The 16,140-nt window shown below is 40.9% G+C and overlaps 1 protein-coding gene across 4 annotated transcripts in view; it reads right to left on the bottom strand.

The window, feature by feature from the left end:
• Positions 1 to 5,562: 5,562 nt before the first annotated feature.
• Positions 5,563 to 16,140, bottom strand: part of NEK11 (NIMA related kinase 11) — a 104,031-nt gene continuing 93,453 nt past the window's right edge. For all 4 annotated transcript variants that reach the window (XM_063325299.1, XM_063325300.1, XM_063325301.1 and 1 more), the window contains one exon: positions 5,563 to 6,658. In XM_063325299.1, coding sequence (XP_063181369.1) covers positions 6,454 to 6,658 — 205 coding nt within the window. In that variant the 3' untranslated portion in view covers positions 5,563 to 6,453. The remainder of the gene's footprint in view (positions 6,659 to 16,140) is intronic.

Here is a 16,140-nt window from a genome sequence, read left to right as displayed (position 1 = left end):
GCTTCCGTTGCCTCCTGGGCACCTACCACCTCGGATGCAGCAAACCCCTGGGGCTCCTCCAGCAGCACCGAGGAGATGCCCAGGGCTGGGTCTACCCTGCCTGTCCCTGTCCTGCCCTCCTGGCTAGGACCAATGCACCCTGGCAGTGACTCCTGTCCTCCTCAGGTGATACAAGGATGACTTCAACGCCCTGGCATATGATGGCTTGACTAACACCCCCTCCCAGAAACACAGCCCCCAGTTGCCACGACAGCTTGTAGAAGGACACGCTTCTCAGCATGAGTGATTGGCAAAATCAGGACTCTTGGGAGTCAGGAGCATTCGTTGTCAGCATCAGGAGCCAAGCTCCTGCCAAAAGAACATTCAAAACAAGCAAGCTTCATTTTGAGGTGGGAAAAAAAAAAACTTCACTGGCAGAGATAGGATGGCAAGAGTATGCCACTGATTGTCAGATGCATAAAGGCATCAATAAAATAATGTTCACACTCAAAAGCTGTCTTACAAAACAAGAGAAGCAGCCTCTCTTGATTATAAGGATTGCCTCTGGACAATAAATAACAGCATCTGTTCTCCAAACTCTGAGCATCTTGAGTTTGCTTTGCTTTCTGTCCTTGAGGAGGCAGGGAGGAGAGAGGACAAGACAAGACAACTGAGATGGTTCAAGCTAGGAAGGCTCCGCAGCAGCTTTAAGGAGCAGTTCACTGGAGCTCACTGAGAGCAGAGGGAGCAAACCCCAATGCATTATTTAAGACTACCCTCACACTGCTGAGCTTTCGTAGATACAGATCAATATAGTGGCCTGCGCTAGAAAAAGGAGTCTTTGCTATGAAAAAAAAAATAAAATAGGATTCCTATTAGAGATGCTGCGGGGAAATAATACAGCCCAAGGGAATATCTGCATGCCATGGTACAGTAAGGCAGTCCCTGAGGGAGCCGAGCAATTCACAGATTCCCAGCCTGTTGGGCATAAAGCTCTGGCATAGAATCACTTCATCGGTAGCCCGTCACCTGCACCCTTGCTTGCACAGCCACATTTCATGAAATAATGGGTTTCTGTATTAAAACTCATTTCACCTCTCACTAAACATTGCATCGTTCTTCACGCCTCGCCTTCCCCCGAGACCTACATGTTGCCACCGACTGCCTGGCCCGGTGTCGGGTGAGGAGCAAGAGGAGCACTCCAATTTGTAGGCTGTTTGTTGCAGTTTGCTACACGTGCTCAGGCTACTTCTCTGAGCCATCCTCCATTTGTCTTCCTGCTTGGTACCTCAGCTGGGAGGTCTCCGAGGTTGGGATTGCCTTGGGGCTGTTTTTCTCAGCGTCAGATGCAGTAGCTGATCACGACTTTGGGGTTTTTCCCCTCAAGGTGCATTCAGCTGGAGATTTACCTGCTTGTAAGAATTTTTCTGAGTAGTTGGCAGCCATTTAGTTTATCAAGAGAGAAAAAGTATTCTTGAAGGTTTGGTGACGTGCTGTGCATAAGGATATATACATACCCGTATGTGTATATATATGTGCATGTGTGTGTGCGCGTGTAGACATAGGGATAGATGATAGATAATTAGATAGCCAGACAATTCATGACAGACTCACAATTCATTTCTCTATATAGATACACATACAGAGGTAAAACATTTTCCGGCTCCCTAAGACAGACTGCAGATTCTAAATGCGAAAGTATATTGACAGTCAAGTCATAGAAAGGAGTAATCTTCTCCCCTTCCATTTGCCATTTTTCTTTAGAAGTATTATTTCTTATTTGCACACCACTGCCTTCGTACTTTGGTAACAGCTAGCCATGGATTAATGAAGATGACAACAAAACTGAGCCCATTTTATCTGTGGGATGATAGTCACAGTGTGTGTATTTCTGGTACGCTGCAAAACATTGGGAATCCCTGGCCAGGTATCATCTGGTGGAACGGATCAATACATTTAAACCACCTGACTAAAGGTCTGTTTTCCTCAACTGGTCCTTCTGCTGGGAATTTTATTCCCATGACCTGGTTTCTGCTTTCTGACCTGATGGGGTAGTGACCAACTACACAGTGCAGGAATACTGAAAATCAGGTGGCTGTGGCTAACCTTGTGTGAACAACTCAAGACTGAAACCTGTCTGGAGAGCTAACATGGCAAATTATCTGTAAATAAGTACTTACATCTTGTTTGCTGTGACAAATCAAATTGGTCTGCCTCCTAATCCAGCTGTGGACGAGACATTGACAGCTCTGCTTCTTATCAAAACATTCAAATACTCTTTTCCCCTTTATAATTCAAGCACCTTTTTACCAAGTTCGAGGCCCCAAAGTGTTAAATAATTACCTCACTTCCTTTGCTTGCAATATCTCTGCATCAAGTAATACAGCTTCTAGCACTTTTAGGAGAGTCAATAAAAAAGCAGCAAGGCTGTTTGATGCTTGTGAAGGTTTTTGGTAAAAACATGTAAGTCAAATGGGACCTTTTATGAAGCCCTACCCACAGCAATCTAATATCTTTACATTTATTTCCTCACATTTACTTCCATCAGCTCTGTTGCTTTTTTATTGCTGAAGATCCATGATACTAACAGTCCTCCACCTTCCTTTTAGATTCCTACTAATGACCACCAGCAATGGGATTTTGCTGGAAATGAACTTGCTTGTATTTCATGTATTTTTTCACATATAGAATGCATTTCATATATAAAGGACAGTGACTCAGTCTTTTCTTCATCTTAAGCCCTTTTTCCCCAGCGAGCAGAATAGATCTGAAAAAAAAAAATATGTTATACAAGATCTAAACTTGTAAAAAGATTTTTTTTTTCTTTTATGGCAATTCATTCCATTTGTCTAATAGATAATGTAATGAATTTGATCTGTTCCTCTCCTTCTATCAATGCTCTATTAGGTTAGAAAAGGACTCTGCACTTCTCTCTACAGATTGACATGTTTGTGGAAGAGTAAGGCCTGTTAACAGCCTGACTGGGTTCAACCATTGCTTAGTGGACTTCATGATACAATGACCCTTTCGTCGTCTCCTGCTTTCTTCAGACTTTTTGCATTTCTAAGGACCTACTGATCTCTAAGGATTCAGTACCGTACTTTTTTTGTTAGTTCAAAATTTACTACTTTCTTTTTATACTAAATTTGATTGCAGAAAGATAATTAATCTGATAATGCTATATAGAGACTATCAGTATGGCATCTAAGTAACCACTGTTACCTTTCATACTCATACCACTGCACCAAATGCAGCTTCCCTAAGCTCAGCAGAGACAGTCTATCTGGCACCAGCCTCTCTACCCCAGGGTACGTAAGCTGTTCTCTGTCACAATTTTTGATTCATGCGTCTATATACGGTTTTATAAAATCTTCATTAATCTATTTAGTTTGAAACAGTTCGGGATCAGTGGAGGGTCTTATAATTCTTAGCTGGTGGCGACCTCAAGAGAAAATCTGATAGGGGATTTGTGAGTGTTGGTGCACACATGTGTAAGGCAACAAAAGGTTTATGATAACAATATCACACAAAACAAGAACAGTGTAGGCTATATGTCATCAAGATAATATTAACATGATGAGAGTATTTAGTTGCTGGATATTGGAAAACAGAAAAATACGGCAATTGTCTGGAAAAAGACCGTGTAACTTTTTTTTATATACCCACATGCCCATCTCTGCAAGCCTGGGGACAGCACACAAAATCCCCACTGAAGGATACTTACTGCGCAGCTGCAGAAGTGTAGGAGGATACTGGGAGGCCTTTAAACACCTGTAAAAACAAAACAAAACCCAGCTTTTTGGAACCTATGAAACAGGTTTTAATGAGCTGCAGAATGGAGTTGAATTCCTGATGCATGCTCTCCCCTGGGGCACGGAATGCAGCATGACAGAAGACAAATTCATCAGGTTTTATCAGGTTCTGGTGGGGATAGATCTCATTGTCTGTAAAATAAGAGCCGGTCCTGGTCTGGATGATGCAATTTCAAACCCAACAATTTGCTGAGAATTTTGGAAGGGATGAGATCTGAAAAAGGTAGGGGTTTATTGGAAAAAGAGAGTAGATGCAAAGGCATACAATCCAATCTAACACCTCTCTGAAGTGAGCCTCAACAGAAACAGTGATGTAAGAATTTCTGTCAGATCCATGGGATTTACCTCTGTGCTTTTACTACAGTTCAAAGACAAAAAGTTTCCTGCTGAGTTTAATATGTATACCACATTGCCTAATTGTGGTTTGATCGACAGAAAAACAAAACCAAAGTGTAGTTTAAGGTGTATAACCAGTAAAAGTAGTAACCTCCAGATCCTCATATGACTTGAAGTTCATATCCTGCAGAGAGAAGAAAGCAACTGAAGTGACTGTAAAAGGCGCTGTGATTTCTTTTTTCTTGTGTAACAAGCAAAAGTACTGCTCCTCAGAGAGCAACCATTTTCCTAAGTGTAATCTGCATGGCTAGACCATGTTTTCCAGGCTTTAAAGGCTGCCCTTTAATGATCTCCCTAGAGCTGGAATGCCTTAGAGAACTTGACCCATTCCTATGCAGCTCTATTTTCCTTGCATGCTGCAGGAAAGCAGCACACAAAAAATGTCTAATGAAGTGTTCCTCATTAATAAAAAAGAACTGATTGCTTACAGAGGCTGTTTAGGAAGTTTTTGTGATAAATTACTCTAAATCACAGCTGGAGGTAAGTGTAGTAGCCAAGATTATCTCCCTCTGACATAATTCTCATCATGTGCTGGTTACTTATTATTTGCTTTGACAACTTTTTAGTCCCTGCAACATCCAGTAACCCCTCCTTTATCTTGGACTTTGGCACTTCTGTTTTCAAATGGTCTTATATGAAGTCGTGTGCAAAAAATATGGAAGAAGTACACAGACACAACATCGAGAAGGATGGGGAGTGTTAAGTACAAGAAGAAATAACAGAAAAGAGACTGAAACCTGACTGAGAATTTGTGCTTCAAACTGCCTCTCCACCTGAACCACCACATAGAAGAAAAAAATACGTTTCCCTACCTCAGTGATCATACGTGTGGATTTTAGTCTCCGGTTTGTAGCACTCCGTGTTCCGAATAAAAGCTGAAATCAGACATGCCAGATTCTCCTGTTACTTTGAGTTGGAAGTATAATGCCACATCTTCTGTAGCTGGGCATGTCCTTTGCTTCCTCAGTTTGTGTTGCTGCTGAGTTAGATTAAGATGACTCTACTTACCTTTCCCTTTAGGTCTCTTAAAGCATATCACAAAGACAGATCAGGTACTGCTTAATTTACTATCAATACCAGTAAATAACTCATCTCAGGTCAAATAGCAATGTTTTTTGATATTCATATTACGAATTTATTTTAATTTATTTAATTTAGTTCTTTAGTCCTTTAAAAGTTGTGACACAAAAGCAGCAAACATAAGGATTATGATAATGGCTCAATGCCTAAAATTAATTTCATCCACAATTAATTTGAGATTCTACTATAGATTGTACTACTTTGTTATCCTTTAGTGTTTTACACGGATGAAGGAGCTCAGAACGCAGAATAAAGAAGAAGGAGGTAGAAGGAAAACATCAGGTATATAATCAGAGCATGATATACAGTTGAAATCAGCAGAAGTGTGAGGCATATGACAAAGGGAGCATGAACACTGAGAAAAAACATTAACCGTAACCACGTGCAAGCCAAAAAACCACCAGTTTATTGTTCCATCTGTGTACAATGAATTTGATCCAAAACTCTCAGAAGCTGCAGCACGGATTCCTAGCTAACGTAGTCAGCTATAGCTCAGGCGTCACGTCTCTGTCTCTATACATGCACATGTGTATGGTGTATGGCCAGACATCTTTCTTCCTCTATGGATATACATACCTATCTCTGGGTGCATGCATGTATGTATATAACTATACACGCCAGCACGTATTTTCACAGGTCCTTTGAAAGTCATGCAGATTAAATGCAGTCCTTTTGAACACTGAAGAATAACAAGACAATTAGTGGCTGAGAAGCCGAACATAGATATGTATGTTCAAGGGTAAACCTGCCAAAGTACAAAAAATAAGGGCTTAAATGTCATGAGGACCAGTTATCATAGGAATCAACAGCAGCTGGAGTCTAATCTGGCACCATTTCCATCAGAGGCAGCTTTGCCAGTGATGCTCTCACTGATGCCTGGCCAAGGCCCAGGACACCGCCTTTCTTTATGTCCTAAGTGGTGAAAAAGGGATGCTGGTAACAGTGAATCCTCCCCTTCACTGTCACAAACATTTGTTGTTCTTCCTCTCCCTGTAATTTGTACCATATTTACCCACTTCTCACCATGGTCTGGAATCTTAAATGGAGTTTACCCACATGCTTAAGTACTACGTTACCTTCAGTAGTTTCCTCCAAATACCTCCTGTACTTGCTCGCTGGCCTGAAGAAGGCAGCTCAGCACATTCACTCCTCCTTGCCATTTACAGTCCTCTTACTGACACAAATTTTACAACTGAAGACTTTCTTCTGAAGCCTGTAGCTGCTCCTCAAAGTACAGAAGCTGATCCACTTCAAAGCAATCGCTTGCTCTAGCAACTAGTTTCTCCAGACGTCTCCTGATCTCCTCCTCACTGGCATTCTGCTGTCTCGCTTGCTTGAGATAGCTGTACACGGCCTCAAATACCTCCGCTCCCAGCTTCCCTATAGCAGATCTGGGGATAAATATTACATAAAGGTCAAGTAAAAGTAAATTCACATTATATATTAATAAAAGCAATAACTACTACTGATTTTTTTCTAAATGTTGTAGGTACCATATAATGAGGCACCTTATTTGTCTGACAAGGACAATAAAGTTTCCTTGGGAATTTCCCTCTGATTGTTCATTATACAAAGAGCCCAGGAGTGAAAACCTGGCCGTAGCAAAGTCACAGGAAACATGGCCGTTGTTGTTGTTACAAACCAAGATTCCTTTTCATGCCAAATCTAACACAGCATTTTATCTACAGCAAGCCCAGTATACCCACATGTATTATTGCCTCTGGATATCATTATAACCAAAAGGAGCCAACCCCAGTCAAAAATACACCAGTGGAATTTTATGTGAACAAACACATTTCAGGATTCATTGCTTTATTTTAGCTTCTATCAAATAACAAGGAAACCGTTGTGCAAGCTCAGCATGAGCTAACTGACATTTTTTTCTTTTCCTACAGCACTCTCCTTTTATCAGAAGACAGATCTGTAATTCAGCAGCAAAGAATACACTCACAGGATCTTAATGTTGATTTACAAAGACGATCCATTTGCAAACTGCAAGACAATGAATAGAACTTCTTTTTAAAGGCAAACATCTTTACCTTCCTATGTCACCAGCCACAGGTGACATAAAATTTTCCACTCAGTGATGGATTCATAATATTTTTGATGAAAATATTGGAGTAATCTTCCTTCAGCATATCAGAAACTATCTGCCTGCTCTGCACGCATCTGCCACAGGAACTGTGCTGTTTTCTTTCTTTTATGTGTTAGAGAAGTTGATATTTGATTGTCTTTAACTTCAGACTTGCACGTTTCAGGAGTAATCATGCCCTTCCCTTAGTCAGAAACTGAGCTGGAACAATTGGGATCACTTTGTGGAAACATCTGCAATTTGTATTAAAAAATGTCTTATTTTGGTTAGGTAAAGTTGTGGTAAGCAACCTTTCCTCCCACTATGATTTTTCTAGGATTTCAAGAGTATTTGGGGTTTTGGTTGGTTGGGGTTTTTTTTGCTGGGGGGTGTGTGGTGGTTTTTTTTCTCCAGAAAATCCATCATGGCATGAAGACGTCTTCAACAAACCTCTTCAGCATATCTGAATAAGGTTTCTCTGACAAATTATTCTTACATACTAAAATGAACTAGTGGTATCTGAGATTCTAATGCTCTCACACATTTCTCAAGCATCACACATATTGTGTCTCTAGCATGTTAAAATATTTGATGCCTTAACACTTTGCTTGGTGGTAATTCTTTTAGTCAAAAAGGAGGTACTAGGAAGTGAGCCATATAGTGTTCCAAAATGTCAGCCTCAATGTCTGTGCTCAGGTTTGCCTTCCACTGAGTCTCTGTCACACACTGCTTTCTACAAATTTCGATCGCAGTAAACTGAGAGGATGACCCACAGAGTTGTCCCAAGATGGGAACTGCCTCATGTATCACCCCAGAATTGAGCTGCCTACTACTTATGAAGGAGCTGCTGGTGGCCCTGGGCTCATTCTGCCCACAGTCAGGCTCCAGCCAGCGCCTGGGTTACAGGGCAGCAGGGAGCTGGGACATGCTCAGCTTCTGGCCATGCCAAGGATCACCCTTTCTGAGCTGTACAGGAGCAGAGAAAGGGGTCAGAGCTGTCTCCTGGTGCCAGCATTAAGGCTTAGCACTCTAATACTCTGCGCTGGGTTCAGCACAAGCACACACAAGACTTCCCAGAAGCAGCTTAAATGGTTAAACCTGCACACTGCCCCCCAACACCACCACGTGCTCCAGTTGTACTTTTTTTGCTGATATTGTACTGATTTTGCTATGTGTCTAACACCAGGGCAAGGCCAACAGTTCTAACCCGATAACATGATTCACCTAAAGGGGTAGCTGCTTTTCATCTGTGGTCATCCTGTTATTGCTGAGGAATAACATCGTTATAGTGAGATTGCAGCCAGTAAAATTTCCACATTATGTAAATTCCTCCTTTCTCAGAAAATTGTTTCAAAGAATTTTAGTTTATTGTTTCTTAAACTTCATTTGGTGTGAAAGCATACCATTTCCTCAGTAATGCAGAACCACTTTATTAGCATATAACAGACTTCTGAAAAAACCTGTTATTATATACAGTAGGAACTACTGCTGCTAAAAATGGACAATACATCTAACATGGTATTTTTGCCTGAAGGATATCCTAGGTGACTACTCTGATCTCACAAGGAGGAAACACTTCTCCTCACATCCCGCCTGCTGTCTGCTTTTCTGCAGCTTGGTCGTGCTCAGCTGTGATCTCCCCCTTCGGCTACATATTACCCCTCCTGCTGCCTCCTGACACAGAAGCGGATCGGGAACTTGGGGCAGAGAAAGCCAAGACCCAGGATGAGAAGCCACAGGGCCAAGCTCCAGACCTGATCCAGTCCTGCTTCCCGTAACTAGAAACTGCCCCTTTTTTTTCTAACAATGGTGCCGTTTAGGGAAAACTAAAACTCTTGGAAGTGATTCATTCTCAGACACTGTAAGCCTAGGGATTACATTAGCAATGAAAGCTAAACAGGGATTTGTTTAGCAAATAATGTACATTTCTTCACAAATCAGAAATATCACCGTATTTCTCTCCAATGGTTAAAAATGAAGACACGAGAAGCTATCACCGCTACTTCATCAATGCCTTTACTGACTCCTCTCTCCCTCTTAGACAAGTACGTTTAATCTTTTGGCAGTCCTGTCTATTTAAAGATGAAAATTAAGCAAACACATATCTTGGGAGTATTGCTACTGCTAATAAATGTGACCTGCAGACTTGAATCTTTTCAGTTTAGCTTGGCAGAGCATGCAAATCAGCTAATCTGTATAATAGCTGATACAATAGCATTAGGGGAAAAGTGATCCTAGGTTGAAAATTAAGGGGTAGGTAACAAAAATTATAACCTGCTTTTACAAAAGAAGACATCAGGCTCTGTTTGGACTCGAGCGCTGCATTAATGTGAGTCTGCTACCACATCATGCATTTTCTGTGACAGAGGCAGAAAGGTGGGATCTAAGACAGTCAATGTCAAACAGACGGTACTGAGTCAATCTATCATCCTGATGGAGGGAGAGTGATGGTGCCTTCCTGGAAAGCAAGGTTTGCCCATTACGGCCCCGATCCTGTGCTAGGGGATACTGTTCCATCCCTGTGAAGTCCTACAGAGGCACAATTACGGATTTTGCACCTCCCTTGTGTTTATAGTTATTTCAATTTCACATGCAAATCTGCATTTACAGTTTTGAAATGGTTAAAAGCCTTACCACCAAATGTGCTGTGAGAAGAAATACAAAGCTCCCATTTGGCTGTTCTCTGATTTACTGGCATTTACTCTTTTTGTGCTATCTCATAGCTCACTCACCTACAAACTCACTATTTTCCCCCCAAAAAGGAGCCATCATCCCTTTCTCAGCCAAGACTACACATGCAAAGGGGGTACCTGACACCCGGGATTTCATTACTCTGACAAGCTCCGTGGGCCAGAACCCCGTCCCACACTGCCTTAAATTGTTTTTCACTTTGCTGAAATCAAAGGAGTTACATCAACCTCTACCAGCCAAGGGTCTGACCCAGGGTGATACACACTAACATGCTGAAATGCAATCTCTCAGATTGTTCTTTATTTTGTTTCACTGTGTTACGAAGGCTTAGATATACAGAGGGATTAATTGCTGGCATTTGAGCACTCTGTTTCCTAACTTTTCAGCATCTTGTTCATGGAATGATATTTACAGCTCTGTGGTTGAACTCTGTTCTCTCTGTACAATGTGGTCACCCAAAAAAGGTCATTTACCCAACACAGCAGCCCATGACAACTGAAGGAAGGTATATCCTAAATCTGACACTTGTCTGGCTTTATAGGAAAGTTGGGAATCACCTCTGTCCACCCAGGACAAACAGCAATTCAGCATGGCCACATAGGTACACATTTGTCCCCTTTTAGAGCATTCACCCAAAGATCTGGAAACCTGGGGCTAGGAGGCGATTCAAACCCACACCTCCCAGAGCAGTACCATAATCACCCGTCAGAGAGGGGGACGAAGGACTCTCCTTCACCTTCCTTCTGATTTGTATGAAAGCTGATGTATTGGGCCAGAAGAGAATGAGACATGATGGAGGCTAACTCTGGATAGACTGAGGACCAAGGACAACACTGGAGGTATGTGCAAATATTATTTTTATGAAACAGTCCCTGGATAAAATAGTATGTGCCGTCATTGGAGTCCTTCAGTCCTTGGGACTGAAATCCAGGTTGCCACATGGAAGTGAGTGCCCTCCTTGCGAACTACAAGAGATTCAACAGTGAGGCCAACTTCCCTCACTCCTTCTGGCTGCAGAGAGCAGTCCCAATGTGCCAGGCAGAGAAGGCACAGGGATGGGGACCTCCACAGCCTGGAGGCATGCTCTGACCACCAACCTACTGGCTGGACAGCAGATATTGCCAGGCCCCACACTAGCATCCATGGAAGCTGTGGTTTGAAATACAACGCCTCTCGCTGACAGCTTTTCTGCAACACACAATCCACGCCTAGAGAAAATTAACTGGAACAAGCCACAGAGATATCTGATTTGTGGATAATGAGGGGTCTGGGCATGAGAGAGACTTGGTTCTGTCAAGGGTAAGGTGCTTCTGAGCATGTGAGAAGTGGTATGAATATCAGCAAAATCATAGGCACTTACTGCTTTGACTCACTGCCAGAGTGAGAGGGGAGCTAAACAGGAGCCTTGAGAATCGCAATTTTATACTCAGGGTGTCTAAAAATGTTCCAAGTCATTTAGTGGATCTGAGCCCAAATGAATTTATTGGGCTATCTGGTGATTTGCAGTTGATTTCCTACGCATCAGTGCAAAATTACTAAAATTTGACAATATAATAATGTTGTGTTCTCAACTGGCTGAGGAAGTTGTAAATCTTTCCCTGGGTGAACAAAGAATTTTCTATTATCCCGTGGGTCTTTATTTTGACTATTCTGCTACTAGCTACATATTAGCATTTCCTTTCTGGTCTGGAGATCAATTACAATACACCTACCTTTATGCAGCCCTGACAAAAGCCACAAAACAAGATTAATGCTTAAGTTTGCGCTCCTCTGTGGGCGTTAGCAGCTGGGTTAATATTTCTCAACAGCTTGTCATTGCCTGCCTTGAAGGATAACTATGACACAAATAAGCAGCTAAGGAGGTTTTCAGCTTCTCACTTTCGAATGTCATTCAGCATGATAGCGACTATCATTTAAAACCATTCTGCCCTCCTTCTTCCACCCCCAAAGGGAAGCAGCACTTTCTGCTGGCAAACACAGAGTTTTCACTAGTGTCTCCAGGGAGCTGCAGCGTAGTCCGTGCTCGGGAGCAAGGAGAGGGTCTGCAGCTGCCGAGTCACCACGCTCGGGCACAAGTCACTACCGAGCACACCAGAACGACACCATGAAAGTCCCTCTGGATCAGGCATCTCACTGCTGCCGCAGCAGACGACAAACACGAGGCTCCTACGCCAACCACAGAAAAGACAGTTATTTCAAAATACTAATGTTATTCATAGCAACCTAATGTAAACCTTAAAAAAAGAAGCTTTCTGTACATGGAATATCCATTCCAGTGGACATTTATTTATCCTTGCAGATGCAGCCAGGCCACCTGCATCCTATATCAACAAGCATATTGTAGATCAGGAGGCAAATCGGTCGTGATTAGGGCTCATGGGGCATGAAAGCAAGCGCGGGGATCTTTGAAAGAATAATTTCAGCAGATTTCACTAAATTCTGTACTCTGTAACTCAAGGGTATCCCTACGGAGTCCAGCAGTATTACTTAAGATTCCCATCAATACAACCAACTTTGATTTGTCCCCAAATGTGTTATTTCTAAGCTTTTGTTTATTAACCTTATATTTCTCTTTAAAACAGAGCACAAACCAGCAGTAACATGAATCTTGGTGAAAAAGATTGTTACATTTATCTCCTGAAATGACTCTGCAAAAGAATCAGGAAATTACATGTCTTTGATCTCATACAAAATCTTGTTTTCTAGCTGTACCAGAAAATCTTAGAATATCTGCTACAGCACCTCATGGTTCAGTAAACAAACAGGTTTATCTCAGTTAAAACACAAAAGGTCCCTTTTCTCTCAAGTTATCTTCCTGTCATTTGGTATGTTGGCATTACTGACTGTGAATGATTAAAACTTCTCTGAGACTTGAAAGAAAGTGCTCTGGGTTCAAAACTGCATTTGCAGCAAAGCTTGTCTGTTGCTCTATAAAGACCCTTTGAGATCTGCTAGAAGTGCATTATAAGTTCCATGATTATTTTTTTTAGGAACTTATTGCTAAAGGTAGGGCAATACCTTTCTAGTTCTGACAGCTGTTCAGTCTTGGGAATGTGAAAAGTATCGCAACGTCTAAGAAAAGGGTTTATTAAAAAAAAAAAAAAAGGAAATTGAAAGAAGTATGATATAAAAGCTAGTAAAAGAAAATCTGAATTGTTAATATTAGCCCCTACCTTCACCTTCAAGCCTCAGTGGACTTTGACTTTCATCATATTACTGCTGAATGAAAATTTCTTCACTTGAAGACACAATGATAATTTTCATAATTCATCCTTAATTACTTCATAATTTCTGAATTAAAGCACCTTAATTTGATTGCAAACAAAACTCTCTGATGTCCTACTTCAAAGACTGGCAAAATCTAAAGCATGTTTAGAACATATTTTCCCATGAGCTAAGCAGGATCTTATTATTAAAAGCTGTAGACACACAGCTGAAGAAATATCAACAATAATATTCTCCCCGCATCTCATTTTCTGAGATAAATGAATTTGTAAAATAGTAATTGAAGCTGACATCTGCTCTTGGAAGAAGCGTGAATTAGAATTTAGAGCTGGTAGTTGAATTCTAGCTACTACTAATTTAGAATATAGTTTGTCATAAGAGAAATTTTTTTTTGTTTTTCCCACAGAAAAAAGAAAGTCACAACAAAACAAGGTCATTTAAATCAAACCTGAATATGGCAATTTTAAAGTCTTCCTATATTAACAAATTTACTGCCGATACTAAAAATGAAAAAAAAAGAAACAAGTTGGCTTATATAGAGCTATTCTTCAGGAGGTAAGACGGGTGAAAATGACAGTATAGTCCCCATGAAGAATTATCTGAAACACACTTCCCTGGGCTGCAGGCTCTTTATACACATTCTGAGATTTCCTAGCCTTGGAGAAATAATTTTAAATAACATCCTGGTTTTAACAGTGTCATGGCATACAAAGAGTCTTTGAAAAGTCATCAGTTCAACTTATTCAGCATCATTGGTGAAGATCAAGCAAAAATTCAAGGCACATTCGATACATACCTGATGCCATCTACTTTGTTTATCAATGCTTTTGTTTTAGATAAATATGTCTGAAGAGCAGCACAACACACTGCTGCTTCTTGAATGTAGGCATGCAAGGATACAGTAGTTACCTCTGAAGTCAATAATTATATACAGCTTCATAAGAGTTTAAAAGTAGGAATATAATTGCAATCTCTTTTGTTCAGCTGTGTGGTAATTCAGAGTTAATACTGATTTTCTCTTCCACGGCTTGAATTGGTGGGGGGGGGGTCCTCTCCTGATTTAGGGTCTTGCACCAAAATGACAGTTATAAAACTAACAATTTGCCCATCAGAGAAGGGAAAAGATACAGACTTATGCATTTCAATGAAACAATCATAATATTACATATTACTACATACATAATTTTGTTTAACCTGAGCACTGTCTTTATCCACATTGCATCAAACGTTAATATTGGATGTTAAAAAATGCATTTCTAAGTTACCAATAAGCCAGTCCCATCAAAAGACTGTCAACATGTCAAGCATGTCAATGGAGAGATTAATGTAATCATCTGGTATGGAGCTGGACAATTATTGATAAAAACATCACAAGCCCCACAGTAATTTACTAACAAACCTTCAGCTGGTCTTGGATATTGTACAGCAACAGGGGGAGATGAAGCAGCAGTTCTGGGCACCTCAATATGAGAGAGATATCGAGGTGCTGGAGCGAGTGCAGAGGAGGGCAACGAAGCTGGTGAAGGGCCTGGAGAATAAATCTTATGAGGAGCGACTGAAGGAGCTGGCACTGTTTAGTTTGAGGAAGAGGAGGCTGAGGGGAGACCTCATCACTCTCTACAACTACGTGAAAGGACACTGTAGAGAGGTTGGTGGTGGTCTCTTCTCACAGGTAATTAGTGTTAGAACAAGAGGGAACGGGTTCAGGCTGCAGCAGGGTAGGTTTAGGCTGGACATCAGGAAAAAATTATTCACAGAAAGAGCGGTCAGACACTGGAATAGGCTGCCCAGGGAGGTGGTGGAGTCACCATCCCTGAATGTGTTTAAGAGTCGTTTAGATGTGGTGTTAAGGGATATGGTGTAAGGGAGAACTTTGTAGAGTGGGGTTGATGGTTGGACTCGATGATCCCATGGGTCTTTTCCAACCTAAATGATTCTATGATTCTATGATTCAAGTGCTGAACTACGCTAAGTAACCATACCAGGTTATCATAAAAGTAGTAATACTTTTAAGTAACCCAATCAAAAAGACATTTTAAAAGTTAAAAATAAAAACAGCTGCTGTGGATTCTGAGATGCCCAGTTATGACAAGTATATATGCATCTATATATGTACACATAAAAATTGACATAGGCACAAATAACTGAGTAAAGTTTTTGTACATCAAACGTTTGGGCTTAGTTCACATCTATATCTACTGGAAGGGGCCTGAAAGTAGGTGGATTAAGTCCACAACTTCTTTCAGGTCCGTTTCCACACCTGTAGCCCTGGAAAAAGTTCATAGTTAAGACCAATTCACATTCTGGCAGAGCCACACAATGACTACACCATACTGCAGAGGAAGAAAGAATAGCAATTATCAACTATGGACAGTAGATCTATGATTTTCAGAAAGACCTAGAAATGGTTATGCACTCAGTTTCTTCTGGCTCTTCACCTAGCTTTACAGAGGTATTTAGACATTTAAAGAGGCAGATAAGAGGTCTAGTCCTTTTGATTTTTTTCCCAAAGAATAAACATTTAATACCTAAAGATTTTTCAAAATAGGACTCTGGTCATTCCTCTCTCAAAAATCTCTTGGAAAATCAAATAATACTACATCTAGCTGTCTGAAAATATGGTATATAAAAGACTAGTGAAGATTTCTATTAAGCCTAACAGAAACATAACAATCAGAATATAATATCTAAATAATTTGTTTCAGCTAGTAGACGCACAGAGATAAAACCCAAGCTTGCTGTGAAACATGACTGAGCCAGAAAAATTACCATTAAGCTAAAGTGTATTTTTGCAATGCTCAGTTCTTCTCTTCAGGATCAAAATTATTTTTCTGCAGAGAAGTTAATGGAGATACATGTCTGAGGTGTTACCCTAAAACTAAGAGC

Source organism: Chroicocephalus ridibundus, chromosome 2 (assembly GCF_963924245.1).
Source record: "Chroicocephalus ridibundus chromosome 2, bChrRid1.1, whole genome shotgun sequence".
Classification (NCBI taxonomy): domain Eukaryota; kingdom Metazoa; phylum Chordata; class Aves; order Charadriiformes; family Laridae; genus Chroicocephalus; species Chroicocephalus ridibundus.
The sequence above is the reverse complement of the archived record's forward strand: the minus strand, read 5'-3'. Positions and strand labels throughout refer to the sequence as shown.